The 26,846-nt window shown below is 38.5% G+C and overlaps 2 protein-coding genes across 5 annotated transcripts in view; one reads left to right on the forward strand and one right to left on the reverse strand.

Annotated features, from left to right (window-relative positions):
- ZC3H12B (zinc finger CCCH-type containing 12B) overlaps window positions 1–26,846 on the forward strand; it is a 70,400-nt gene that overhangs the window by 15,340 nt on the left and 28,214 nt on the right. For 3 of the 4 annotated variants that reach the window (XM_062584504.1, XM_062584505.1, XM_062584507.1), the window contains exon 1: window positions 26,514–26,716. The gene's annotated coding sequence lies outside the window, so the exon portion shown is untranslated. Of the gene's footprint in view, window positions 1–26,513; window positions 26,717–26,846 lie in introns of those variants that run through there. The other variant, XM_062584501.1, reaches the window with a different exon arrangement.
- ZC4H2 (zinc finger C4H2-type containing) lies at window positions 3,124–19,379 on the reverse strand. Its single transcript, XM_062584974.1, has 5 exons — window positions 19,283–19,379; window positions 10,809–10,980; window positions 9,328–9,500; window positions 8,239–8,401; window positions 3,124–6,841 (listed from the first exon to the last, which is right to left on the reverse strand). Exons 1-5 carry the CDS (start codon window positions 19,333–19,335, stop codon window positions 6,728–6,730), a joined length of 675 nt encoding a protein of 224 aa, XP_062440958.1. The 5' UTR covers window positions 19,336–19,379; the 3' UTR covers window positions 3,124–6,727.

Here is a 26,846-nt window from a genome sequence, read left to right on the forward strand (position 1 = left end):
TACACAGTTTTTGAGCTTTGTGTACTTCATGTTTAACAGACTTAGCAGATAAATGGAAGCAGAGAAGACTGAACTAAATGTTTTAGATCATTATGCTATTTTTTTTAAATGATGTGAAAATTACTAGTAGTTAATAAAGCTGATGGAAATAGAACATACAGAGGCCAGTGTGGCTCAGAGCAAAATCTGTAATGCTCAACAGTTAAAATTGCCACTCATTCAATACTGACGCCCATACTGCTGGGCTTTCAAGGGTTTTGGTACCCAAGTGAGCTTTTGTAATATATTGTATTTGTAATATAGTCACATCATTCTGCAAATGATGATATTAGAAAGGTTTCTTGTATGGTACTGTTGCATATTGAGCTGATCTGCCTATTTTATAAAGGTGATTTATCTTGAAGGGGAACCACTGGGCAGTGTTTCTTACTGTTTTCAAAAGTTCTCCAATGAATGGTAAAGTGCTTTCTTGGGAGTGGGCCTTGTTGCTTTGTGGATGTTGTAATTCTTCACGATGTTCTAATCCATTTTTAAAATGATTCATTAAACCTTCCTGCTCTGATTCAGTACAAGAATTTGATACTGCACTATATGTTTGGGACTGTGTGCAGGGAAGGCATGACTTAGAAAAGCATGACTTGTTTAAGTGTCAAGGAAGAAAATGACACAAACTGCTGCAGTCTTCATGCATTAGAGCATCAACAGAGATGAGTGTACTTCTGTTTGGCTGAATTAAATGGGGTTTGAATGAGTGATGAGAGTTTGTATTTAATGATGTTTATGTTGACTCGCAGTAATTTTGAAGCTTAATCCACTAGAAATATTACTTCAGTCTGTCTGCTTGACTCGAGCAAACTAAAAGAACTGAGATGCTGTGGCCTTCTTAGAGAAAGCCTATATAAAAAATGATTTTGTCTAACCACATATATGTAATGTCTATACAGTAATACAAGGTTTGTGTGTATCAGGAGCAGGAAAAGCCTCTTAAAAGCTCTGTTTCCATACAGTCTCCAATGAGACTTTAAAATAGCTGTTGGTACAAATTACCATTCTGACTGTAGCTAAAAAAGGCTAATATTCTCCTTCCCTCCTCATCAGTTGCTGTTTCACAGGACAATGTTTATGTCAGTGGCAAGCAAGCAGAGAAAAGCAAAGCACTTTTTCATGATTAGTGTCATAGTGAAGGTCAGATTTGGAAATTAAAATTAGGAACTGAGAAAGACTAAGCAGAACAACTCAGGTACTGGAAGACACTGAAGATCTTTAGTGTATCACAAGCGAGTAAATATCACTGAGCTTTCATTCTCTTACTGGCTTCTGGGAAGAGAGGGAAGTTACAGTTAAGGTTAGTGAGAGTTAAGGCTGAGGAGCCCGATTAATTGTTGTATAGTAGAAATCTTGAAAGAATGGATTTGTAGCTGAGACAAGCTTCAGCTATTGACTTTTTGCCTTGAAATATATTAGTAGGCAATACTTAGTGCTACCCTTTGAGTTAAGTGATAGGAGTTTGGGAGCTCATTTGATTACAGGATTGTGCTAAGCTCAGGAAAATAAGATGGAGGCTGGTGTCAGTTATGAAGAATATTTCAATGTTTTCAGGAAGGTATGAGTGTGTAAGCTTTATGACTAATGTTATAAGTGGAGTTCTAGTTGCGGTTAAGATTAGGGAACTGGAAAGAGCAGTTGGATGAGCTGAGATTAGTGTAGGATGTTTCAAGACTTGAACAGTTTAGATGGCAGTAAGTATGAATAGAAATCACTTTTTTTCTTTTATCTTGGGATGGCTGTCATGGTGCAAAGGAAGATTAGGGTGATGGTTAGGTTTTATGGCTTTTTTCTGTTTAAAGACACTTAATACCTGTGGAAAAATCATGCCCCTTACATTTAAGCAAGCTCAGGGTCTGAGCTCTGTGAGGTCTAGGATAGACAGTTTCCTCTGAGTCCAGGTATGCTAGTGCAATAGGTTATTTCCCAAAGCTGTTTTTGTTCTCATGTAGCAGGTTACCTCCCTTGCTCACAGTGCACATCATCTGTGAGCTTTCCTGATTCAGCTGGATAAGGGAGTGCTCCATAAGCTCCTCTGTCACCAGTTTAATGAGAGAAGTAACTTGCAGCAAGCATTATTGGAAGATACCATCTCCTAATGGCAAAGCAGGACTCTTTGGAAGACATCCATCCCCTGCCTTCAAGCAAGGAGGGAATCATGCCTCTTGCTTCTTTTAGAAAGCAAAACAAGCTGGAGGTTCCTCAGCAATGAGGAACTGTGCAGAATATGCCCTTTTGTTGGCCCCTTGGTAAAGTGGTACCTGAAAATAAGCTTTGCATGTGACTTTAAACTGAGTTTAAATTGAAACTAGTCTGAAGATGACTTGTTCTCTCTCTTCTTCTTTCCTTTTTTTTTTTTTTTTTTTTTTTTTTTTTTTTTAAGGAAAAGCTGAGTTTGGAATGTATACATTTAAGAGTGGCTTATTTTGAATTAGTTTGTATGATTGGGAGCTGATTCAGGCTGAAGCTCAGTAAATCAGACACAAACTGAAATATATACTCCAGTAAGAGCTTTTCAGTGGTTAAACTGCAGCAGAGATATGTAAAGTTGTATCACTGCAGGAAATGATTTACTTGTTATTTTTTCTAGTTCTGTTTGACTTTTCACAACTGGATGCCTGCAAGTGCAAATTAGGCATTTATATTCACACAACCTGTCCATTTCAGGTGTTAGCCAGTAGTAGCAGAGGATAGTTTCACTGCAGAAATACCTGGTTTGGGGAATTAGACACTGTTTCTGTGACTTTTCCGCAGATGTAGAAATCATGGTGCTTAAGCACACAATATTTGAATTCTAGAAATGTGAATGAGAAATTTGTATACGTTATCCTTGTTCTTGCTATCTTCTTTTCCTTTTTACTTGTCACTTTCCAGAGCTCATTAAAACAGGTATTTCTTTCACCATATTTAGCCTCATAAAGTTGCTCTAAGGATGTAACAGAAATGTGTCTAATTGCATAATATAAAATTAAACAACCAGATTTTACCTTTTTAGGGTATGGCTGCTTCCCAGTAGCATAAGCAAGTAACAGATACGAAAATATCCTTCAGGAAAAAGGTTAACATGATACATGAGAGTTAACATGAAACAACTGTTTATTAAAAAGGAAGTACAGACAAGTTAAACAGGTAGCACACTGTTACTCCAACTGGGCACAGGAGTAAAGTATTCAGAACATAGAAGCCAGTGAAACTCAAGGTATTGCTAAGATACCTAAATGCTAAAATAAAAGCCATGATTTTTTTTTTTGTTAACAGAAAACCGTAAAATAAAGGAAAGCACTTTTCTTTATTTAAAAAGCTGTTAAAATCTTAACTTCTTGAGTAGTCTGGTATATGAAGTGGCTGTTCTTTCAAAAGTAGATCCAGTTCTCCAACTCAAAGCCACTGGCAGGTTCAGTCAATCACAAGCCTGCTGTTTAGAAGGCTAAGTTTGAACTCATTAAGTGCAAGTATTAGAATTTTGTTTATGATTTCTCTATTTTGTTAATGAGGTGCTTGGCACTAAAGTCTGAACAACTGAGTTACCCCATCTTAGATACAAATATTCCCACAGCAAAGCCTTTAAGCACAGTACAGTGTTCTTGCTCTTTCAAGATGTTTGGAAGGCAGGGTGGGGGAGAGGGAGGCTTGTGTATTCTTTGCTATTCAGTTGCAGAAAATGGGAGTATCCTTCTAGGCAAGGTAGGAACTGCAACAAAAGAATCACTATTCAAGCAACAGCAAAATCACTGGATTGCAAAGGGAATGACAAAGCCAGAGTTACACCAGATTTTAGTAATACAAAGTCTTGTAAGCTATTCAGGCTTGAACAGCCTTTCAGAGTACAAGAGTAGGGTCTCTGTGTAACTATTAAGAGAATTTAACCCAAACAATAATGATAAACTGAACTTAGTGATGAAATAACCTCAAAGAACCTCAGGTACAAAGGGAAACACCATTGGTTCTCCACGGATCAAAAATGTAGAAGTTTTGTGATAAGAGCTGTACTTCAGACAGCTTCCTTATATACTTAAAAGAGCAATAAATCAATGTTTCATAATTATCTCTGTAGTTTCTTGAGAAAGAGGATGGGAGAAAAGGCCTGAGGGTTGTCATGTGAAAAGCTATTCATATAAACCTCCTTAATTAATCTATGAGAGAAAGAGAAATATTTCCTTAAAAAAAGATTCTGCTTCTCCCCCACCCAGGATCCCTTAATATATAGTACAGATTTTGCCTCCTTGAAGTAGTTTGAGTGATGCAAATGCACACAATTCGTAACTTCATGAAGGATGTGAAAACAGATATGTAAATACTAATCCATGACTGATACAAACAAAGGCTGTTAGCTTCTTTCTTAAAAAAAAAATAAAAAATTGTTAAACACAAGGGCACAAGACACTATTTTTAAGAAGTGAAAGTACAAAACAGACTTACTGAATTAGGAAATGGTCAGTCCCCAAGCATGCTTCAGTTTACAGCTTTAGAGATCTCCAAGAAGTAAGTAACCTTGGAAAGTAGCAGTGAAGTGAGAGCAACTAGGACTAACTCCATTTATTTCAGGACCTTCTAGATTATAAGTCCAAGTTTTTACAAATCTGTCCTTCTGTGCACACTGGTTTATTGCAGAACATTCACCCACTGTCACTACTTTTAAAATTTATGTACTTCCATTATCAGAAGTATTCTGCTCTCATGCTTGCAATTAGGAGGAGCTTATGTGCTATCCTCTTAACTATGCACATTTTTTCATAAGCCCAATAAAATGCTCTGAGCAGGGCAGACACCATATGGCCACTCTGATACCTAAAGGAAGAATCCAATATTTGTGTTAGGAAATATGCATAAGGATACAAAATTAAAGCATTGCTGCCATCTGGTGAAGAGAATGTGGGGTCAGACTAGCTTCACCGTAACACAGAGATCAAGTCCCAGTAATGCAAGTAACAAACTGCTCTTTATGTATTTTCGGGAGCACGTGGTTCATGTTCTGTCTCTGCCGTTGAGAGATGTTTGTTTGGCTGTGAAACATTAAAGTGGAATAATACCAGCTGAACTGGCCATAAATTATAGGACTATCTTCAATAAAATACTCATGTGCTTTATGGTAGAGCTGGGAAATTCATGGCAATATACGTGATTTAACCAGAAAAATCTTCACGTGGATTTGTATAGTTCCCAGTATTTGATTGTCTTCTTATCAGAGGTTTGAGGCTTCCCTGTTCTTCCTTTTAACAAGCAAAATTCTCAATATAACCACTATAGCATAATAGTAGAGGAAAGAATTGGGCTAAAAAGAGAGGAAGAATCTAGACAGGCAGCCCCTGCCTCCTAAAGTTAGTGGAAAGACTATTTAAGACTTAGTATCAGTTCAGACAGCAAAACTAATGACAAAACTGGAACTGGAAACCAAGTTTGGTTTGGATAAGTTTTAAGCCCCAATTCTGTAGTTGGGTCACCACCATCTTCCCCTTTGCAGGAGCTGTTGTTACATGAGATGAAAGAACAGGAAGACGCAGATACAGTGAGAAGTCTGAAGGATCCTCTCATCAGGGTCCTTTTGGCACATGTGCCTAACACGAAACTAGCTTGGGCTAAAATTAAGCTAGTTTGAAAATGACTTACAGAAAGACGAACGACTAGTGAGTTTTCTGGGTGGGAGAGAAACAAAACAACCCTCCCCCCCCAGAACAGAACAGACAATTCTGGTGAAATGTATCATTTTTAGTTGCTTCTGGTGCATGCTATTGAAGTTCCCTGTGATCCACTGGAGGAGAAGTCTGCTAAGGGAGATTTTTGGTAGTAGAAACCAGGAAGAGAAGACATGCAGAATGGCTGATGTTGGAGTCACAGAGGCAAAGAAATATTGGTTATTTGATGTGTGATCTCTGGAGAACCATAGTGAGCTTGTTGGCCATAGATCCTAGGAAGACCACTAACGCAGTTCATTTGAGCCTTATACAAGTTAGTCCTCTGACTGCTGAAAATAATACAACATTAAGATGGTAAATCCTCATAAATTAATGTCTTTTTTAGTAATTCATACACATCCTATAACTTGATCCGCCTTCCAAATTTTTAGCCAAGTTTGAAGTAGTAGCACAATCAAACTCTAGTAAATAATCAAAATTCGCTTGTGTCCTTAATATACTGATTTCCTGTATATACATTTTTTTTTCATGACATGTCCATTATAAAAACAGTTCTACTTGATACCCAAACCTATGTAGTATTACTAGCCAGGTAAACAAGTTGTTCTTTAGTGAAACAGACAGAGACTGCTATTTCTTCACTTAAAGTAGTCTCCTGTTATCAGGAGAAAATTAGAATGATCTTTTAGTAGCATCTGCTTAAAAAAGAGGACATAAAAGAGTTTGTGGTAATTACATTTGGCCTATAGGCATAGACTGACATTTAGGATACTTACATTAGAATCCTCTTTTCTTTAGGACTCCAAAATTTGCAATATTTGAAATGTTAAACTATAGCACCAATTATACTTCATTTCCTAAAACCAAATCTTAAGGACTGGAAGGAAATTAAGATAGAAAAGAAACATTGTGCTTGCATAACATTAAATAGAAAACAATGGGTAGGTCGTATTTGAGTCTGCACTTGATAAAGTCTGGCTACATTTACAGTTCTACTGGAAAGGTATTGGGACTGGTCACATGTGTCGTTCTCAATCTTCTGTCCTTCCTCATTCATCCTGTTTCCTCTTGGGCTTTTTGGGATTCCGAGATCGGCTCTTTGCTTTGCAGAGTGGACATATGGGTGCATTCCGATGAATTTGCTGGTGACACGATAAACATGCCTGAAATACAACATTGCAAACCCTTATTATAAGCATTTTAGTGCTGTTGACATATGGGTTATTGAGTATCATATTCTAACTTACAGTACAGCAAAAATAACCAAGTCCTCTTGCCTTCAAAGGCAAACTGATGCTAAATTTTCTATCTAAGTCTCTGGATTGTACAGTAGCTTCAGGCCAACTAGAAAAACAGAATTGAATTAAAATTACATTCAGCAAACAGATGGTTCAGGCCTATGTCAGTAACTTTGATATTAAATTCTATTTATTGATTTTTTCACACATTCTGAAGATATTTACATGGGGAACACTTCACTGGATCAGAGAAGTTATAGCAAAGGGATGAAGTTATAGCGAGGAGATTTCACAGCATGTAAGGCAGGAACAGTGATTAGAGGAATCCCACATACTGAACATAAGATACTGAAGTTCATCCTTTTCTCCACACTGAGCCCTTTAGTTTCCATTTGACTGAAATGTATTGCTTTCAGAAAGGCTTTTCATCTCACCTAACTCCAGATACTAAGTAAGCAACTAAGTAAGGAATATACTCAGTTTGCCTCTCCAGTCAGTGAATCTTTGGAGCATGGGTGTGATGGATCTTCCTTTGGAATTATTTAGCTCTTTCTGCTAACTACAAAAGGAGCTGAGTATAGCTGTTTAAAGTAGTATACCTCACTTAAGTGCCTATGGTTAGGTAAAAATCATTATATTAGCTTTGATTTGAAGACATCAAGAAGTGCAGAGTCTATCGCCTTCCTTAGTAATCTATAATTCCAATAGTCACTTCCCCTCATAGAATACATGCATTACTTCCAATACAAATCCATTTGGGATCAACTCCCAGCTACTGGGTTTGTTTTTTTTGATTTGGGGGGTTTTTATGGTCCAGTGTTTTTCTACTAATGTGTCTTTCTCCCACATGAAACACAAGAGGGCCAAAAACTGACTGCATCTCTGCTGATTGGAATTCGTTAAGTCATAAGGGTGTCAAATAAGAAACAGAACCTTATCCTCAACCCTTGATTACTGGTGCTACTGGTTTAAGTTTATTGGCGTTGCTCTTGATTTGACCATAGATCCTAGGAAGACCAGTAACGCAGTTCATTTGAGCCTTATACTTAATTAAGTTAGTCCTCTGACTGCTGAAAATAATACAGTATTAAGATAGTAAATCCTCATAAATTAATGTCTTTTTTTAGTAATTCATACACATCCTATAACTTGATCTGCCTTCCAAATTTTTAGCCAAGTTTGAAGGTTCATTGCTCTTTTGATTTTCAGGAAAATCAAAATCAAGACCTATCATTTTTTCTTTTTGTAAATACTAAGCAACTTTATAAACATAGTATATTCTAGTGACACAAGAGAAGAGCCAGCACGTTCCATCACCTGACCTTCATTGGAGGTGGTTGTTGTCTAAAAGTTGCTGTCTGTCTGGTATCTTGTTTCCTAGCCACTTGCAGCTGTTGGGCAGCAGCTGCAGCTGCAGCCAGAGACTCTGGGATAGGAGGCTCCTGTGGTTCTGTCTGCCATTCTGCTTTCTGCTTTTCAAAGTAACTAGGAAAACAAAACAAAACAAAACAAAACATTTTTTGACTATTCTGTTAGCTTATAAGAGAGATTTTGCATTAAAAAATAATAGATCATGTTCCGCACTAGAGTCAAATGACCTACATTTAGAGTTTTGGACTAGTTTTTAAATAAAATGGCTAGTATTTTCTCCTGCATTTGCACACTTCAGACAGATTCCAGAAGAATGTCAATGCTTGTTGACTTCTAAGCCATTTTGATTTACAACTAAATACAAATCTCATAGCCTGGAAAATACATAATATATTCATGTAATCTTTAACAGCTTTCTATAAAACTCTTAATTTTTACATTTTATTTTATTAAAAATTATTAACGTTTTAATGAACCAGATCAATACATTCCTTGTAGTACCAGGCTGCTTAGGATGGAAAACAGAATTTTGTCAGAAATTCAGAAGAAATTTAAAATAGTGTATCAGTTAAAATGATGGCAAATGTGTTGGACATTAAGAGAAATGTAGGTTTCTAACATCACTTGCATTTAAAACAGATCTGTTAAACCAAGGACACTGTTCTTTCACTAATAGCTAATTCTACTATCCTACCCTAAAATGAAACTTAAGACATAATACAAATCTGCTAAACATCCAGGGTAACTTGTCACCTGCTTTCAGTCAGAGGTATATGGCTAAACAGTGCTAAATGGTACTACCATGTGTATGCAGCACAAAGATTTGGAGTTTGCAGCTTAGAATAATCTGAATTTAACTTCCAACAAATTCAAACCGAATATTAACAAATAGATGTGCTGCCATATCCCCTTTTTCTTAACTTTTGCTTTTCATGCTTATCTTACCTTTCTTCCACCTGTCAGCAGAAATAAAATGATGAAATAACCAGTAGAATCATGAGAAGGTATAAGGACAGATAAGGTTTGCTTTGGAGACTTACTCAAGGGACAGTTTCTCCTCTTCCTCGCAAAGATCTGGCAGCCTCTGCAACCCCAAAGTCATCCGTAAAGCATCTACGTGCTCCTTCAGGGGTTTGTACTCCTCATGCAGGCGACGAGTAGATTCCAATAACTTGTTGAGGTCATTCTCTGACTGCTTGATAGTATTCTCCATCTGAAACAGAAGGGTGGAAATGGTTTTAAAGGACCGTTCCTCTAATAGTTCTCTGATTCGCCAGAAGGTTGTGTATTAGAGATTTTCACATTCAAATTGGAGGAGATTGGAGACAATGCAATAGTCAAACAGGAAGTAATACACTTGGAGGGTGAAAACTGGGCAAGGAAGGAGCAACTTCAAATAATATACAGGAGACATTTTCATTAAAAAGATATATTAAACCTGTACCTTCTAAACAACAGAAAGAGTAGGCAGACAGGCTGTACCTGTCTCAGCAAGTGAAGAGCTATGAAAAACTTTCAAGGGGCATTAAAAATAGAAAGTAAATCTGTGCTAGGGTGGCATAAACTCATTTCTTCATCTCCAAAAAAACACTGTTGGTTAGAAGTTGACTACAAGCTAATAAAAGGTTCCTGCTTTCCTTAGCACATTAAATGGGAAAAGCAGCAGAGAGAAAGATAATCTGATAGGAAAAAAAAAAAAAAGAGGGGAGGATAAAACAGAGATTGAGACAGAGGTTATGCAGCTGGGTGAGGGGTGGAGGGGACACAAAATTCAACTGATAAATAAATGCAGTCTGCACATCCCGTACGTAGCTTGTACCTACTTATGATGTGGGAGCTTTTCTCCTCTGGTGCAAAACACAGATACATTCCAAGTTAGAAACCACTGTACGGACATACAAATGCCCTAACGTGAAGTAAAAATAGTGGGTTTTAAAACACATTCCCCATTTAGCCTCACTGATTAGTTTATCTTTCTTGTTTTTAAAACTATGTTTCTCTTATTTGTGTAGATTCCTTTCAGGCTGGTGCTTTTTACTGTGCTGTGGTAATGGCTTGTGGTTCCACTCCATGATCAAGGTTGGCTGTTGCTAAGAATTTTACAAACATAATGTATTTTCCCTAAAGCCCTTTCCTTCCAAAAAACTCCAACCTTGCTCTGCTTCCAGGTGTTAAATGCAAAAAGACTAACAGGAAGAACCACTTTTTATGAGACTGCCAGAGTGATGTTACTGTAGTTAATGGTAAAGTTGTAGCAACAATAAGCTTGGTTATTTACCCCCTTCGTGCCAATCCTTACTATGCCAACATTGCAAAATATCCTGCACAACACAGACAGGAAAAAGTAATGATCCTCAGGTAAATTTACTTGGCACTATTTGCAGGATGCTAGGATGACGTTGTAAAGTCCAGATTATTGAATCACTGATAGTTCAGTGATGTACACAATTCCACAACCTGTGGGATGATTCATATACGGTTGTATTTCAGTCAGACTGTCCACAGCTGGACTGTTGCATACCACATTAATATCAGCGTGGATCAGCCGCAGCTCCTCCACATGGGCCATCTTCTCTTGCAGCAGCAGGTCCATTTCCTGTTTGTATTCTTTCAGATGCCTCTCCTCAGACTCCAGGGCTTCAAATTCTGCTTTCAGTCGTGCCTTTATTTTTTCCATCTGCAAAGTCTTATTCCTGTATCCCAGTGGTAATTACAAATACAGAGGGACAACAGTAAGTCACTGCAAAATCTTTTTGCCAGATGTCACTTTATATGTGAATAGATGAAACTAAGGGGTGGCATTAATAGACAAGGGTGAAATTAAGTATGGCTGAGAAAGGATGAGGTGCAATGAGAGAAACGTGTTCTAATTCTAGCTCTTTCCTTGCACTTTTCTATGCTATTAGATTTTACTATACTTCTCTGAATTATCAAATTTACACATAATTCAAAAAATTTTAAGTTACTTTAGATTCATTTAATTGTACCAATAGAGTTTTACTGCATTGATTAATTGAGATTTTGCCTATTTAGAATCATAGAATCAGTAAGGTTGGAAGGGACCTCTGGAGATCATCTAGTCCAACCTCCCCGCTCAGCAGGGTCGCCTGGAGCATGTTAGACAGGGTTGCATCCAGGCCGGCCTTGTGGAGTCTCCTTCTCTGGAGATCTTCAGCCTCTCTGGGCAACCTGGTCCAGTGCTCTGTCACTCTCACAGGGAAGAAATTCCCCCTCACGTTCAAGCGGAATTTCCTGTGCTTCAATTTCTGCCCATTGCCTCTTGTCCTGTCACACGGGGCAAATGAAAAGCGTTTGTCCCCGTCCCCTTGACACCCTGCCTGCAGGTACTTGTACACATTGATAAGATCCCCCCTCAGTCTTCTCTTCCCCAGGCTGAAGAGGCCCAGCTCTCGCAGCCTTTCCTCATAGGGCAGGTGCTCCAGCCCTCTGATCATCTTCATAGCCCTGTGCTGGACTCTCTCCAGTAGCTCCATGTCCTTCTTGTACTGCGGAGCCCAGAACTGGACACAGTACTCGAGATGAGGCCTCCCCAGGGCTGAGTAGAGGGGCAGGATCACCTCCCTCGACCTGCTGGCAACACTCTTTCTAATGCACCCCAGGAGATCATTGGCTTTCTTGGCCACAAGAGCACATTGCTGGCTCATGGTCAATCTGTCATCCACCAGCACTCCCAGGTCTTTCTCTGCATTAATTCCAAAAAGGAGAAATCCAGATTTATTTTTTAACAAGGTTCTGAGAAATGAGGTGTGAAATGCAAGTGGTCATAGTATTGGGTATGCTGACTGCAACTATGTGAACAATAATCCGAATTGGTAAAATAATAACTTGAAATGAAGAAAATTCCAGAGCAATGACTGATTAGAGTAGTAAAAACTTATATGACATTGGCCATCAGCATCCCACCCGCAGGTAACTCTGCATTCTTTGTTCTTTGCTAAGTTCTAGTACCATTCAAATATGTATAAATATTTCTGCCTACATCCTGCATTCCGGTTTCGTTTGTTCTTTTTCATTTGTGGCAATCCATAATTCCATAGCAAAAGTGTTTAAAAACCCAGTCAGAGAGTGTGAGTTTCAGTCATCAGAGACAGTTTTAAGCAGGAGGGCAGTTTACTACTGTTGTGTTTTAACACTTGTCCAAACTGTTGAATACAACAAACAAGCTGTTCTTGTTCTCAGTTTGTTCCTGTGATTTGGTTAACTCAAGAGACCTTGGTTATTCCTCCTGTACTGGAAGTTAAGAATATGATACACTGTAACCTACGTGTCAATAGCACTTTTGTGTTTTTAACAAGAGGCTGTAATGTTGCATTTCAGATATATAGTAAAGAGCTCCAGGACTCCTTGAATCACTTTGTGTTGAATAAAACGAGAATGTAGCACTCCGTTTTAGTGACATATAACAGCTACTACAAGCAGAGCCAGATGTGGCTGCAAACGTGCTATTTAATAACATAGTAGACTTCCTACAGGCATGATATAAGAGGGGCAGGGAAAGAAGAGGTCTGTTTTTGTATTTAAATGTCCTATTCCTGTCCCCGTGCAAAGGGGGGGTAAGGTTGATTTAAGTTCATGGTAAGCAGCAAAGCTGATTATAACATGTACTCTGTAGATAATAGGCGGCTGCCTATCAGCAATGCAAAGCAGTGAAATTTTAGCAATTAAACACCTACCTCTAGAAGATGGTGTGTGACTCCCCTTTCAACTAGGCCCCGACTCGCTCCCACTGAACTAAGAACAGCAGCAGGGCTGTTGCTTTTAATGGAAGCTGAAGGCACTGAACATCCTGCAGGAAGCTGGGCTATACCTGTCTCTACGAAAAGGGATTCCCAGACTTCTGTGGGGCATTTGTTCCCTTTACTGATTTTCCATCACAAGTCCCCAAGGGTTCTTTCTGTTACTTTTCCTACAGCACTCAGGAATGAATGGTCTTCATCAAGTGTCACTCTGTGTAAGCATAGGAGAATATACAATGTATGCATATAAGGATACACTTTCTTACTCTTCCTGTATCAAACTGCAGAGTTAGAAGACTGTTCTTATCTGCATGGCTGCATCAAATGTACGAGTGGAAATCCTCCCTCTGTCCTATCTGACTCATGGTGAAATACCATGTTGACACTGATCATATAGCATCATCTCAGGTCTTCTATATTATTCTTGATTTGAAACTACTTCAGGAAAATGACTTAAAGTTCTTGTGTTCTCTGACTTACTCCAATCGAGATTCCAAAAGAAATTCTAGAGCTAGCCTGAGGGCCCTTCTTTAAACTGTGTGGTAAGTGTCTGTATAGATTTTATTCTTGTCTTCATTTTTCTGGGACTCACACTCTGTCACCCTCCCTCTTAGCAGTAAAGCTCTTTCCTCTGTATGAATAAGTCTTAACAGATCTAGATTACTATTGTCAGTGATTGCAGCCCATGTAATGGGCTGTGAAGAACAGAAACACCAGACCCTTTAAAGATATTAACCAAAAAAGTTAATGACAAAATAAGGTCTTGTCAGAGGTCACTCAGAAACATTTACATATATTACAGAGGACACATATTTAAACCCAAATTTGATAAAAATCACTTGGTGAGTATGGTTATTACGTTTGTACTACAGTTCATCATAGAGTTCACATTTTTCATATTTTCATATTTTCTATAATATTATTATAGAAGATATGAATTATATACCTATGAATATACATTGATTTTAAAAGGTACCCAGTCCTTTCAGTTCTGAGAAGTCCATATCTCCAAGTCCATGTATTAGAAATGACTGAAGGAGTAATAAGTCAGACAGTAAAAGTTTCTGTGAATGAAGTGTAGAATGGACCTCAGTGTACGTAGAATTCAGGTATATAGGTCCAACATTGCAATCTTAAAGCACTACTTGGCACTGGAGGTGCTCATTCTCCATAGACAACTTGAGAATTATCTCCACAGTTCCTGGGGAGTCTGGATTTGTACAACTGTATAGAATTAGATCTAATAAAAATTGACCAAAATGAGCTACTGAGGGCCTAGTTCACAATAAAGCCCCATCAGGATTGAAGTTTGCCAAACCTCCACCTAACTTTCTGGAAAAATTCAGTGCAATAAGTCTTCTTAGAACATATATATCTAATGTCAGGGATGATATGGGTATGCAACTGCAGCTGGTATTAAGAACAGCATAGTAGCCTTACTTTCTGTAGCATGCTTTACATGGAACAGTCATTAGGTAAGAATATGAGACCTAAAATAGATTAAATAATCTCTGTAATTTTGAGATCCTCTAAACAGAGGCCAGAACACAGGTCTGTTTCCTGCAACTGAGTGTCCTAAACTCCAAGATGAAGTTCCTTTTGTTTCCTCTCGCCTTTGTTCTTTCAGTGGCCAAGTTTATAAAACCAAATGTTTTCTGTGCAATGACAGACTTGCCAGGAATAATCCAGAATCATGATCAGTCTGGTGCCTGATGAACCCTGGGAACACTGGAAAGTGTATTCCGTCAGGCAGAGGTAGGAACTTAAGTTGTTTCCCTTGTTTTCTAGGCAACATTTGTAATCAGCCAACAGCTGAGATGGTTTAAAAGAATGCGGGGGCATCCTCACAACCTGTGTCTCTTTTCCTTTTTTTTTTTTTAAGAAAGTGCACAGATGCCTACCTTTCTTTGGTTCAGTGTTCTGTTGAGGAGACATAAATGATGGGAGAGTCTCTCCTGTTTTCAGCATTTCCTATCAGCCAGCCCTAGGTATCTCACAGCAGACCAGTCTGGCTGTTGTGGGCTTCATTACACATGCAGATAACACTTCCCACTCATGATATAGGTACCTGAAGCATCTCATATAGGATTGTTTTTTTTCTGCCATGAGAGCCAGGCACCTGAAAATTAGGTCTTTCATTGAGATGCCTAAGTATTCTAATTAGGAGTGGAGGTAATGCATTAGTAAGAGCCATCTCCTACTAAAAACAAAGATCATTTTGTTAAAACAGATGGCTACCTGAACACATTGGTTTTTGCAGCCTCAGGCAATACTTACCTTGACTGTAAAGCAGCTACTGACTGGACTTCAGTGCTAATGGCCCAATTCAAAGTTTATTTGTTCCATGAAGGATTAATGGCTGCTTAAGAGTTTTCAAAACGAGCATGGTGAACCCTGGGAAGTTATTTAGCAATAATAATAAAGTTGGTTTATTTTTTAATTTCAGGATTAACAGTGCCATTTCTCTGCATGACTCAAACATTGTTAGTTGGAAAGTGGTTGAAAGTAAAGATAAAACAATCTGAAAACTACCCCACCTTTACCTGAAGCTTACAGAAAATTTTGAGGTTTGCAGGCAAGCAATTACTGTGAACTAACAGGCCTTAAATATTTTGGAAAATAAATGCTTTTTGCTATTTTGGGGAGGAAAATTAAAACAAGTGGTATTAAACTATGTTATTCTCAGAGTATTATATCCAGATTTTGCACAGATTCACACAAGTGCTTGGCTTTCTAAATGTGCAATAAAGCCAATAAAGGACAAATCGTTTGCTTTGCAGTGAAATCCAAAATATACTTAGCATTTTGTAACACAAAAGGTAATCCCTGCCCAGAAGGGTTTATGATAAAAGGTATCGTGACCTTAGACGTAATTGTGTCCTATGAATCTGTGCTGAGTGCTGCTGAATTTAATAGAACGCACTCCACGAATACAGAGGCTTGCTCTAGCAGATTCAGGAGACAAAGACATGCATCACAGTCAGTGGGGCATATGGTCCAAATATCCAAACTTTTTAAAATATTCATGGTATGATTTTAAGAAGGAAGACTTTGAGCAAAAACAAATATGAGTTGTACCTACCTGATTTTATAGATGAAGAAGAGGTGAGCTTTGAGATGGGATTTGTATAGGATGATTTGTTTGGCATGTTTTGTCATTTACTGTGCAATAGTGCATACTAGTCTGAAAGTAACTGTTAGATTTATACCAATAAAATAGATCATATCTTCCATTTAAAATACTGCAATATCCCACAAAAAAAAAAAAAAAAAAATCCAACTCCCAACTCCTGTTATTATTGTCTTATTGTTCCCATTTGCTTAAAACATTTATTTAGTAATGGAAGCTTCGACTACTGTGACTGAGAATATTTGTCCTTAATTTCCACCCCCCCCCTTCCCTTTTCTCCAGTTATGGCATGTGTTCACCTAAGACAATGGAAATAGATCGGTCTCCTCCCTGTTACTAGTCACTGGCTGCCCTGCTCTGCCAAATTGCTACAGCAAATGAGTTGCAGGGGAGTGTTTCAATCCAAACAATTTGCTTTTAATATTAGAAAAGAAAAAATGCACACAAATTAAAATTCTTTCTATTAGTATTAGGCAATGTGCAGTAATGTTTTAAAATAAAACTAGGCTACCTAATGAACTCTGCCCTCGTAGTATTTTCTATTTAAGTTCTTACATCACATTGACTACAGTAGTCACTAAGTGTGTCCCAAGAGGACATTAAGCAGTGAAACTAGCATCTGTCATGAGTAAGTTCACTCTCATTCTCTTTTAGCTGCTCCCAGGTGGAATGCCGAGGTCCAGTCTTTACATAGCTGCTTAATTTTATGGCTGTGGTTAATTCGGTTGAGCTACTCGGTGCATATAATTAAGCATGTGCATGTATCTTTGCATTGGAGGCTTATACATATGTTTACTGACTGCAGTAATTGAAGTCTAACTGCTGCACTGTGGTGATGACAAATACTGACTATGAATTATATGTATATTTTTATATCTATATACATATATATACACACACATATATATATAGCTCTAAAGGTCTGCAGAATCAGATTCCAAAAATCCCTGCAAAAATACAGTTGAAATGTTTTTAAAAAATGATAGATATCAGCTTAAAAAAAATTGTTTTATTTGAATCTGAAGGTTTTTTTCCTCCTTTGTTTATAGAATAATATACAGAATGCATATTAATATAGTCTGCAAATCTGTCAAAGATATGCTTGCGCTATAAACATAAGAAATTTTAGTGTTTATTTTGAAGGAAGTTTTACATAGACTGCAAACACCTTTTAAAAAATAGGAGGTGGAAAGTCAGTAGCTTATTTGGTCACGTTTTATTAAATGAGGCTCAAAATTGACAGTTGTGGCAAGCAGGATTGGCTTTTTGACATAGCTTTTTATATTTTACAAATATTAAAACAACTTTCTTGGAACTTCATTGTGTAATAAAGCTAATAACTTTACCTTTGCTGTACCTTTTATCACAAATAATATAAAAAATATATCAATTACAATTTAAATGTCACCTTTGAATGTATTATCAGAAGCTGAATGTACCAAACATTTCCAAATACAGGATGCTGCTATTGTTGAAAAGATAATTTAATCAGATATTTAAAATCAATGTTATAATAATTGCATATCAGATTGTAACTGGCCATATTTAGAACTGTATTTTAAGATAGAACCTTCCTGACAGTTGAGTAGAAAAGCACTGTTCTTACTCTGCACAATGCGTGTTGTCTCGTCTCTTTCTATGGACAGTTTTAGGATGCCAGGCACACATATTGGCCTGATCTTTGTTCATACTCATGAAGGAGGTTCATATTGCAAGAAGGAGGACACTTACAGTGCTGCCTAGTTTATCCCTTCCCATAGATAAAGTGTTGCAGTTCTGGCACTGTTAGAGGTGCCAGGACCAGCCAGCAGCTTCCTTGCTGGGAGTTGCCTGTGCGCACTGCCAGGTGGCTGCGTCTTTGTCCCTGCCGCCCCGTGTCCCTCTGTGGCTGTTGTGCCTCAAAACGCTGCCATTCACTGCGCTGGGGGTACCTGCTGCCAGCCTGCTTTGCACCTTCCAGCCAGTTCCACAATCACCACCCTCACTTTCTTTTTAGCTGTCTTGGCTTTTGAACACACAAATTCCTGCTAAATACAGACAGCTCAGGCCTTAGCCGTTATGACATTGATACTCTTACCAATGTCATAAGGTGAAGAGTGTAGAAGTCCTATTGAAAGCTCAGCAAAGCACTTCCCCCCTATGTGGGCATGCACAATGCCGTGTTATTGCTCATGATGCCTCATCACCATGCATCCTACGATATGCTGAGAAGGACAGTATACAAATTCCTGGTATATCTGGTTGTACAGCAAAGCAGAGACAGCCGTCCGCCTGCCTTACGGCAGTGCCTGGAGGGGACAGCAGAGGAAGCCTGGTGCCAGCATGCCTGCGATCCATCACTCCTGTGACACCCTGCCAGCCCAGTGCATGCTGCCCTGCTCATCCCTTCAGTGGAGTCATCAGAAACAGCAGGTAGGGAACCTCCTGCTGTTTTTTTCTGCTTTCATTAGCCCTCTCCCGTCTTTGGGCAGTGGAAAGAGCAAGTAAAAAGAAAACAGTCAAGCACTGGCGGTTGCACAGGCTCAGCTACACACCTCTTCCAGCACATGCAAAGATGGCACATTCCCCTGCAGGCCACAGCCTCACCGCAGCATGGAACTGCTGGCATCGGCTGCCCTGGCCGCTGGGCAGTCTGGCCATGCTCCGGTATCCGTGCCACCCTTGGAGGCACATCCATTCTTGGCTTTCGGTGCCATACACGGCTGTCCGTGCCACCTCTTCCCTTCCCAGCCCATCAAGGCTCCTGGCAGGGGAGTTATGGGAGAGAATGGGGCAAAATAACAGATTTACAACAAAGAACATTAGGAATGAGAAATAATTCAAAGCCTTAAAGCACCCTGCACGCACCCTTCCCTCTTGTGTTATTGCTTCAGGGTAGTTCTCTGGAAATACACAACAATCGCTGCCCCTCACTGCACGTTTCACCAGTGCTTACCAGCAGCCGATGCTCTCTCCCTACTTAGAAAAATGTATTTTTAGCTCCTGCAATAAAGCCCAGGAGTGGTTTTCTTCAGTGGCACAATAGATACTCTCAGATGAATGCAACTCCTCTGCTCCCCTGGAGGGAAAGCTGCTCCATATAACTGATGTAGCACAAAGCAAACATACCTGATCTCCTTGATGCTCTCGAGTTTGCACATAATTTCTTGCTCGTCAGCCATGCTTTTCACTCCCAATTTAAACCTCCCGTGAAATCCACAAAATGCTGGGGGGAGGGGGGGAGGAGGAACGAGGGGGAGGACAAAAACGTACAATAGACACGACGTAGCCACCCCCTCTTAGCATATGGTCTCTGAGCCTGTGCGTTAGGCTGTAGTGGGAGCTATGGGACTTAGAGTCCAGCTCGCTATTGCTGCCCAGCTCGGTAGGAAGCAGAAAGACTACAACACCCACAAGGCAGAGCAGAGCTTTCCTGCTCCTCTTCCTGCAACTGTACTTTGAATCAATTTGTCACAGTTATGTCAAAGGTTGTTAGGAGTGCAGAGGGAGTAGAGGACTTCCTTCAGGTGTGTGTGTGAAGTTTAACATTTAGTTAAAATCATGCAATAAACAGGAAGAGTTTTTTGGATGAGTTTGTGATTTTTATTTAAAACTTTTTTTTTTTTTTTTTTTTTTTTTTTTTTTGGTCACAAAAGCATGCTGTTGCTGTTAGAGCTATGCTGTTTTCTACCAGATGTTCTGACTGATGTGATGGTATCTGGAGTTTAGAAGGGACACATTTTGTTATTTGGGATTTTTTTTCTGATATCTGCCACTGCATTTTTAATTATGGAAAAGAAAAACAGTGCAAACAAAACTGTTAGCTTAAGAGAAATGACCATTTACCTTTCTAAGAACATTCCAGCCAAGAATATCAGAGCATTTTACAGAGACTGATGAAGAGGCTCACTCCCTCAGGTGGTAGTTATTTTCCTTCAGTTTCTGTTGTGTTCTAAGAACTGTGTTTTAAGTAATAGAGAAGTTACATCTCAGCACTTTAGAAAATTTATTGTACAATCTGTCCTGAGTGACCAGTCTTAGGGAATATAATGGACCACTTCTATGAGCCAATGGTGTGAGGTTGAAGAAAACAAGGCAATTATTATGGAATATATTACAGAACTGTTACATGGAAGGCATCAAGTGTATGTACCAACCTCTACTCAGCACTGATGAAACTTGCTAATATCTGGCCTGGGGTTTTAAAGGGGATGTGAAAAACAAAAATGGAAGAGAATACAGAGGAGAGCAATGAGTATGATAAAGTTTTGGGGAACACAAAAAAAAAACCCAACAGAATGCAAGACAGTGTGGCCATATTTACACTGTTTGCTGGATTTGCTTGAGTTGGTCACAGAATTAAATGTGACACAGTTGCATTCACAGGTGCAGACTAAAGGGAAGCATAATAGTCACAGAATTAAATGCAACACAGCTGCAGACAAAAGGGCAAGCTAGTACCCTCCTATCTCAGTATCTGTGCCTGGACATCTTGCAGACTAGAATATGAGCAGTAAACAGACGATGTGAGCCGTCAGTGGTTTGTGCTCTGGCCCCAGTCCTGACCAAACGGGATTGCATAGATGTAGCTCATAATAATAACAGTCTTTCAGTGATAGGATAAGAGTCAGCATAAACTGAAACACAGGAAGTTCCATCTGAGTAACAGGAAAAACTTTTTTACTGTGAGGGTGTTGGAACACTGGAACAAGTTACCCAGCGAGGCTGTGGAGTCTCCATCTTTGGAGATATTCAAAAGCTGCCTAAACAGGGTCCTGGGCAACGTGCTCCAGGTAAACCTGCTTGAGCAGGAGGGGTAGGACTAGATGATCTTTGAATATCCCTTTCAATCTCAACCATTCTGTGTTTCTGTGATTCAGTGTGTAGAAGTTGTTAAAGGGTCATCATAGTAAATCATCCATTAGGTCAGCTGAGAGAAAAGTCTAAAAGTAATCAATTTAATGAGCAATACAAAAAGGTTAGGGTATATATCAGTAAAAAATATCTGATTATAGCTATTTTGCATATTTTTTAAGAACTACTGTATGGTTTTTAAGAACTACTTAGACAAAGGTGTCTCAGCACTAGTCCAAATACTGCAGATCCCTGCATTGAGGCAGGGGTTTTGACTTGGTCAGGGTTGAGTTACCCTTGTCCCACAGACTGCATACAGTCTGCCACAACGATTAATTGACCAGCTCTGTGATACTTTCCTTAGTGACTTCTCAGGCATGGCCATCGGCCTGAGGACGGGTTGAGTTTTCATATTTGAGCATGGATTTAAGTGTCTACATTAGGTCTATGGTTCTCAAGCCACTAGAGACTGCAATCCTGAGAGGGCTGCAGAGTGAAGGAAGGTGTCCCAAAAGAGGACTTCATCAGGACTTAATAAGAGTGAAATAGGGAGGCAACCAGGAGGATATATTTGTACAAGAGATGGGGCTTGAGAATGGAGTGGCAGCTGGAAGGAGGGCAGGCAAGCAGATCTGAAAATAAGGCTAATTTGGAATCCAAGGCTTCAGAGGAGTAACTCCTACTTATCCACAAATGCTTCTAATCATAGTATTTTCTTTCAAAGAAACTGAGCTGTGTTCTCATTCATTTTCTGATGCATTTTTGTGTAAAATATTGCTAGGAATTTTGCCATTTATAAAGTGTCAGGATAAGGAATTCTACACTCTTCTCTTGTGAGCTCAGCTGAGGTGGAACTAAAACCACCAAAAGAGGTATTGCTCACTACCTATGGAACTGACATGCATGGTCTGAAACAAAGAAAAGCAAAGGAACCTACTGAGAAACTAAATACAAAAAGGAAAGGAGAAAAGCAAAACAGAAAAAGTAACAAAAGTGTAATTAAAGAGATTTAGTCCTGTAGAGGGATATGTGGCAGGTTGACATCCCCTCTACCTTCTCTTGAGTTCTTGTTAGGGAGGAAGAATAGACACAAAATTTCACTGGAGTTTTCTATGAACTCTGATGCCACACCAGTCTTCAAAGAGCTTATGCTGGTATATACCTTTTATACACTGCCCTGATTACCTAACAATGAAGTTCAAGTAAACCTTTAGTAACTGAGGTAGCAAATGTTTCTCAGTGGGACTTTTTCTTACACAAATTATGCTGAATGATCAATGGATGTGATGCAGATCAGACTTGATCCCAGGTAGTGTGAGGAGCTGAAATTCTTCCCCAAAGATGGGGAGAGATCATCTCTTTTTTTCTGTTTCCACTGATCAGCGGAAACCAATGATCCAGAATATCAGGTCAATCATGAAAACTCTTTAGCACACAAAGTTGACATCAGGATGAGCAGCCTCCTGCTTATCTTTTCCCTGATAATAATAGCTTTAGTCATCTTTTTAAATGCTTTTAACTCCTAATGAATGGGATTTTGGAAAGCAGACATATTCTCATATCAGAACCTCAGTTATTAGAAAACTTGAGGTTTTCTAATAGCAAAATGGATTAGTTTTTATTAAGCACGGATAGGCAGAATAATTCCTTTCTCTTTGTTTTACCTGTGTTCTTCTCCAGCCTGTGTTTTGCTATTTGCGTGGTCTCTGCAAAAAGTCTATTTTTCTCTAAGTGCTTTTACTGCTGCTTCTATTTACTACTATTGTCCCTTCTGCCGCTTTGAAGCAGGGACCACAAATTTGTATTCAGTTGCAAAGTAATATAAATTTGCATAAAGTCATAAAGCCAACATAAATCTCAGAACCTAATGCCATACGTTATTACAATAGTTGGTAATTGGATTCCAATAGTTCAGTTAATAGTTAAAATAGCTGATTCTTGAACGAAAAATTGACTTTGGAAACTCTTTACATGCAACAGTCCCCAGCGTTTTATGTGGAAGATTTGTATAATGTAATGGGCCTGAGGTGCTGGGAACCACCTTTACCAGTTTTCTATCCTTTTTGCATTTTGCAAGCAACTTATAGACTGTACAAAGGCTTGTCTATGAGAGCGCTGGAGTCAGAAGAAATAAAAAGCCAGAAAACTGGCTTCAGAGCTGAGCTGCTGTGACTTAGGTTTGCTTTCAGTTTCAGGCAGAGAAGTCTCTAATTGGTGGAGTAAACAGCCCTACACTGAGATCTGTGAAATAATTATACTTAGAGAAAACAGCTGGATTGACTTTTGTATGTCCTGTCTTTCACTCTCTTGTTATCTTACCTATAATGAAGATAAATCCCCAAATGGATTGTTTTTGACCAGTCAGTGGTGCAGGTGGGTTGTTCCAGAATGTGGAGAAAGGTAAGTGCTTTCAAGGATTAATAGTGGATACTTTGATTACAATTTTACACTTAGATGATAAATTGGTGTTTGATTTTTGAGAAAGGGATTTCATGAGAGCAGAGCTGTCAGCCCTGTGGCTATGTGAACTGCAGATAGGTGGTATCTCTAAACAGTAAGATCATCCCTGTCATGGATTTTCATGTCAGTGTCTAGGATCTTCCTTTATGGAGCAGGATCTCTTTAAAATTTTCCTGGCATAGGTACAAATGCAAGGACAAAAGTTGGTTCCCGCTCCATATAATTTACCTAAGCAAGAGGCAAGAAATAACATTTGGGTACAATACACAGAGAGGAAAAAAGAAAAAAGGATAGCACTGGACATCATGATTACATATGGTTAATGTTCAGCAAGTGCCTGACCAAGTGGCAGTTGTGGTCAGTCTTTCCCTCACAAGCAAAAGGTTATTATTGTTGATAAATACCATTAGTTAGAATGAATAGTCAATAGTTATAGAAGTTAAAAACTCAGATGACTTACCCAGAACATTTACCTTCTTTTTCTGTCAATTCCACTAGACAATAAATTTAAAAACAAAATGCAGTTTTCAATTATTATTAAAAAACAGTTTCTTGTGAATCTTCAAAATAATATTTTTGAGGATTTATTTGTATTATACAAATGAAATTTTTGCAATTGTACTTTTGCAGGCATTGCAGCAGAGTTATTTCTAAAATATTTAATTAATAGGCGGCAGTTATGAATGAGAGAGATATTATAGCTGTTTTCATCCTTATTTAAGGATTTTTCTATTACATCATCATGTCATTTTCTTCAATTAAAGAAAAAAGAAGATAAAGGAAAATGATGACAGGCATCATCATCCTCTTCATCATCACACAGCCTTTGTAAATGAATTAGAACATGCAAGATCTGATCCTGCTATCATATGAGTCAATTGCAAGCTCTTGCTGCTTTAAACATTGAAGAGTAGGATTGAGTCCTGAGCTGTATGTTCAGGCCTGAGCAGGCTTCTTTGGTGCATGATTTAAATAGATTAATTAATTGGTTTGAGGGGGTAGGAGACAAGTTAGCTACAGTGGGCCAGTGAATCTTGTTGCTAAGACACTGAGGGAGTAAGAGCAGGCAGGGTGAAGAAATAATAGGAAGCAAAGGAAAGTCTCCCTATAAATCAGGAGTGATGAGAATCTCCAGACAACATTAGCAATGTTTATCATTTTTAATTTCTAATTTTACAGGATAAACTAAAAGATGGAGGGCAGAAAAATAAAATGCAGATGTTCTGGCTTGTTATTTTACTCTATTTTGAATGAGATAATCTCCCTTCACAAAGTGTTATAAAATACTTGGAAGTTCTTAGTGGGAGCCCTTGCTATTAGCAATTCTCTATGTTAAAAAAAAAACGAGACCAAAAATATTGATGAGAACATCTACCTAATTTCATTAGCCAGTCAAGCTGTAGTGTACTTCAAAGCAGTCACAAAGTTTGCCTTGAGAAGTCTCTGGTACTAATGGTGTGCTATAGAGGTTTGGGAATACCTTTTCATGTTCTATAAATAAGAACTGAGGAATAATTCCTATCACCCTTCCTCCTCATCTCTGGGATGGGATCTTGCAGTCCTCCCTGCATTGTTAAAAATGAATGCACATCGCTTACCTGTTTGGGCTGTTTCTGTTTTAACACTGCACCCATCACAATGTTATTGGATCATTTTAAGACAGTCTCTTGGGATTAGCATAGGCTTTATGCAAATCCATCTCTCCTCTTCATTTCCCCAGAAAAATGAGATTTTAAATGTTTTTCTATATATTATGTTTATTTATACAATGCACATCTCTTTATATAAAGACAAGATCACAGAAGCCACTAGTGCACAGCATGCATGAGGGTGAAGAACCAGCTGGGTGTGAGGTCTGTTAGGTCCCATATAATAATAAGGCAATTAAAAATATAGATGGTGTTACAGAAGATGATGGAAGGAATCTGCTAACCTCATCATTTATATAAAGCTACAAATAATTAACTATGCAGCATAAAAAGAGAAGAAACTATACTTAAAAGCTTCCAAAAGAAGTGAAGACTTGATCCAAACCATATTTTATGTCAGTAGGTAGATTCCTATTGCTATCTGAAGGTTTTAAAATCAGGCAAATAGCAGTCTTCTGAAGCATGCAACTAGTACAAGTTCAGCATCCATAGGAAATCAATGCCTGCTGTGAAACCTACCCTACTCTTCTCTCAGTTGTGGAATCAAGATGTCCATCTCCCTGTACCCTCTTCCCTATGCTGCCTTTGAGATTTTGCATTCTGCATTGTTGTTTGTATCCTCTCAGCTGTCTCTGTATTTGGTAACATGGTGGCATTTTTTCTCCCTGTCATTGAATAGTATAATCCTTTATGTAATGCTTCTGCTACTGCTGCTAAATTTCTCAATATTTTTGCAGTGTAACTTTCCAGTAGACAAAATGACAGAGGAAGAAGGGAGTGTGTACTTTCACCATTGCTATCAGATGAGGTAATAAGGTAGAAAAAGGGCACGCTATACTATGGAGAGATTTGTCATATTCTGATAGATGTACACTGCAAGATTCCTAGTGTCTCTAAAGATGAAAATCCCTTTACAGATGCAAAGTCAAGAATCAGTAAGTCAAAAGGGTAGAGTGGAGGCAAAAGGTTTGGACATCAGGATTGTTTCTGCAGCTGTGCTGCTACTACTTGCTGTTCAAGCACATTCAAACTGTTTGCATTCAATTTTTGCTTCATGGTTTTGGACAAGTGTCTTAATCTGTCTGTGGTTCACTTTTCCTTGTATACAGCTCTTTATATCATCTGAAATCACTGCACTAGTGTTTAATATCTAATCTGTTGCTATTTATAAATTTTTGATATGTGGAATCCAAATAATTACCAGTTTTTCCCAGCACACAGATTAAATTCTTCAAAGGCAGCTAAAAGATTTAAGCACACAATTGCCATTGAAATAAATCCTTTAGCTGACCCTGAAAAAGTCAACCTTGTTCATATTTAATCCTTTTATCCCCAAAGTTAATAGGCAGATACATTTCAGAACAAGTTTTAGGCATTAGGCAGAATGGCGATCAATGCCAAAATACTCCCCTGCTTTACTGAGCACAGGATTAGATTTTGTTACATTTAAGATGTTTCCATTTAACAGTCTAACTTCAGTCCACACAGACTTACTTCATTGTGACAAGAAATTATGTACAGAACACTTCCAGCCACAAGAATGAATTTTTTCCTCTCAATGATCATCCTTTCTACAGTGATCAGTTCTACAATACTGGAGGTAACCATTACATCTTTTCTTTTTCGACATGTGTTGGATTAAACATATTTGTGCATATTTTTTCCTTTTTAATTTCTTTATTATTTCCTTTTAAAAGTACCATTTAATTATTGAATTGATAAGAAATTAC

The sequence above is a fragment of the Rhea pennata genome, chromosome 11, assembly GCF_028389875.1.
Source record: "Rhea pennata isolate bPtePen1 chromosome 11, bPtePen1.pri, whole genome shotgun sequence".
In the NCBI taxonomy this organism is placed as follows: Eukaryota; Metazoa; Chordata; class Aves; order Rheiformes; family Rheidae; genus Rhea; species Rhea pennata.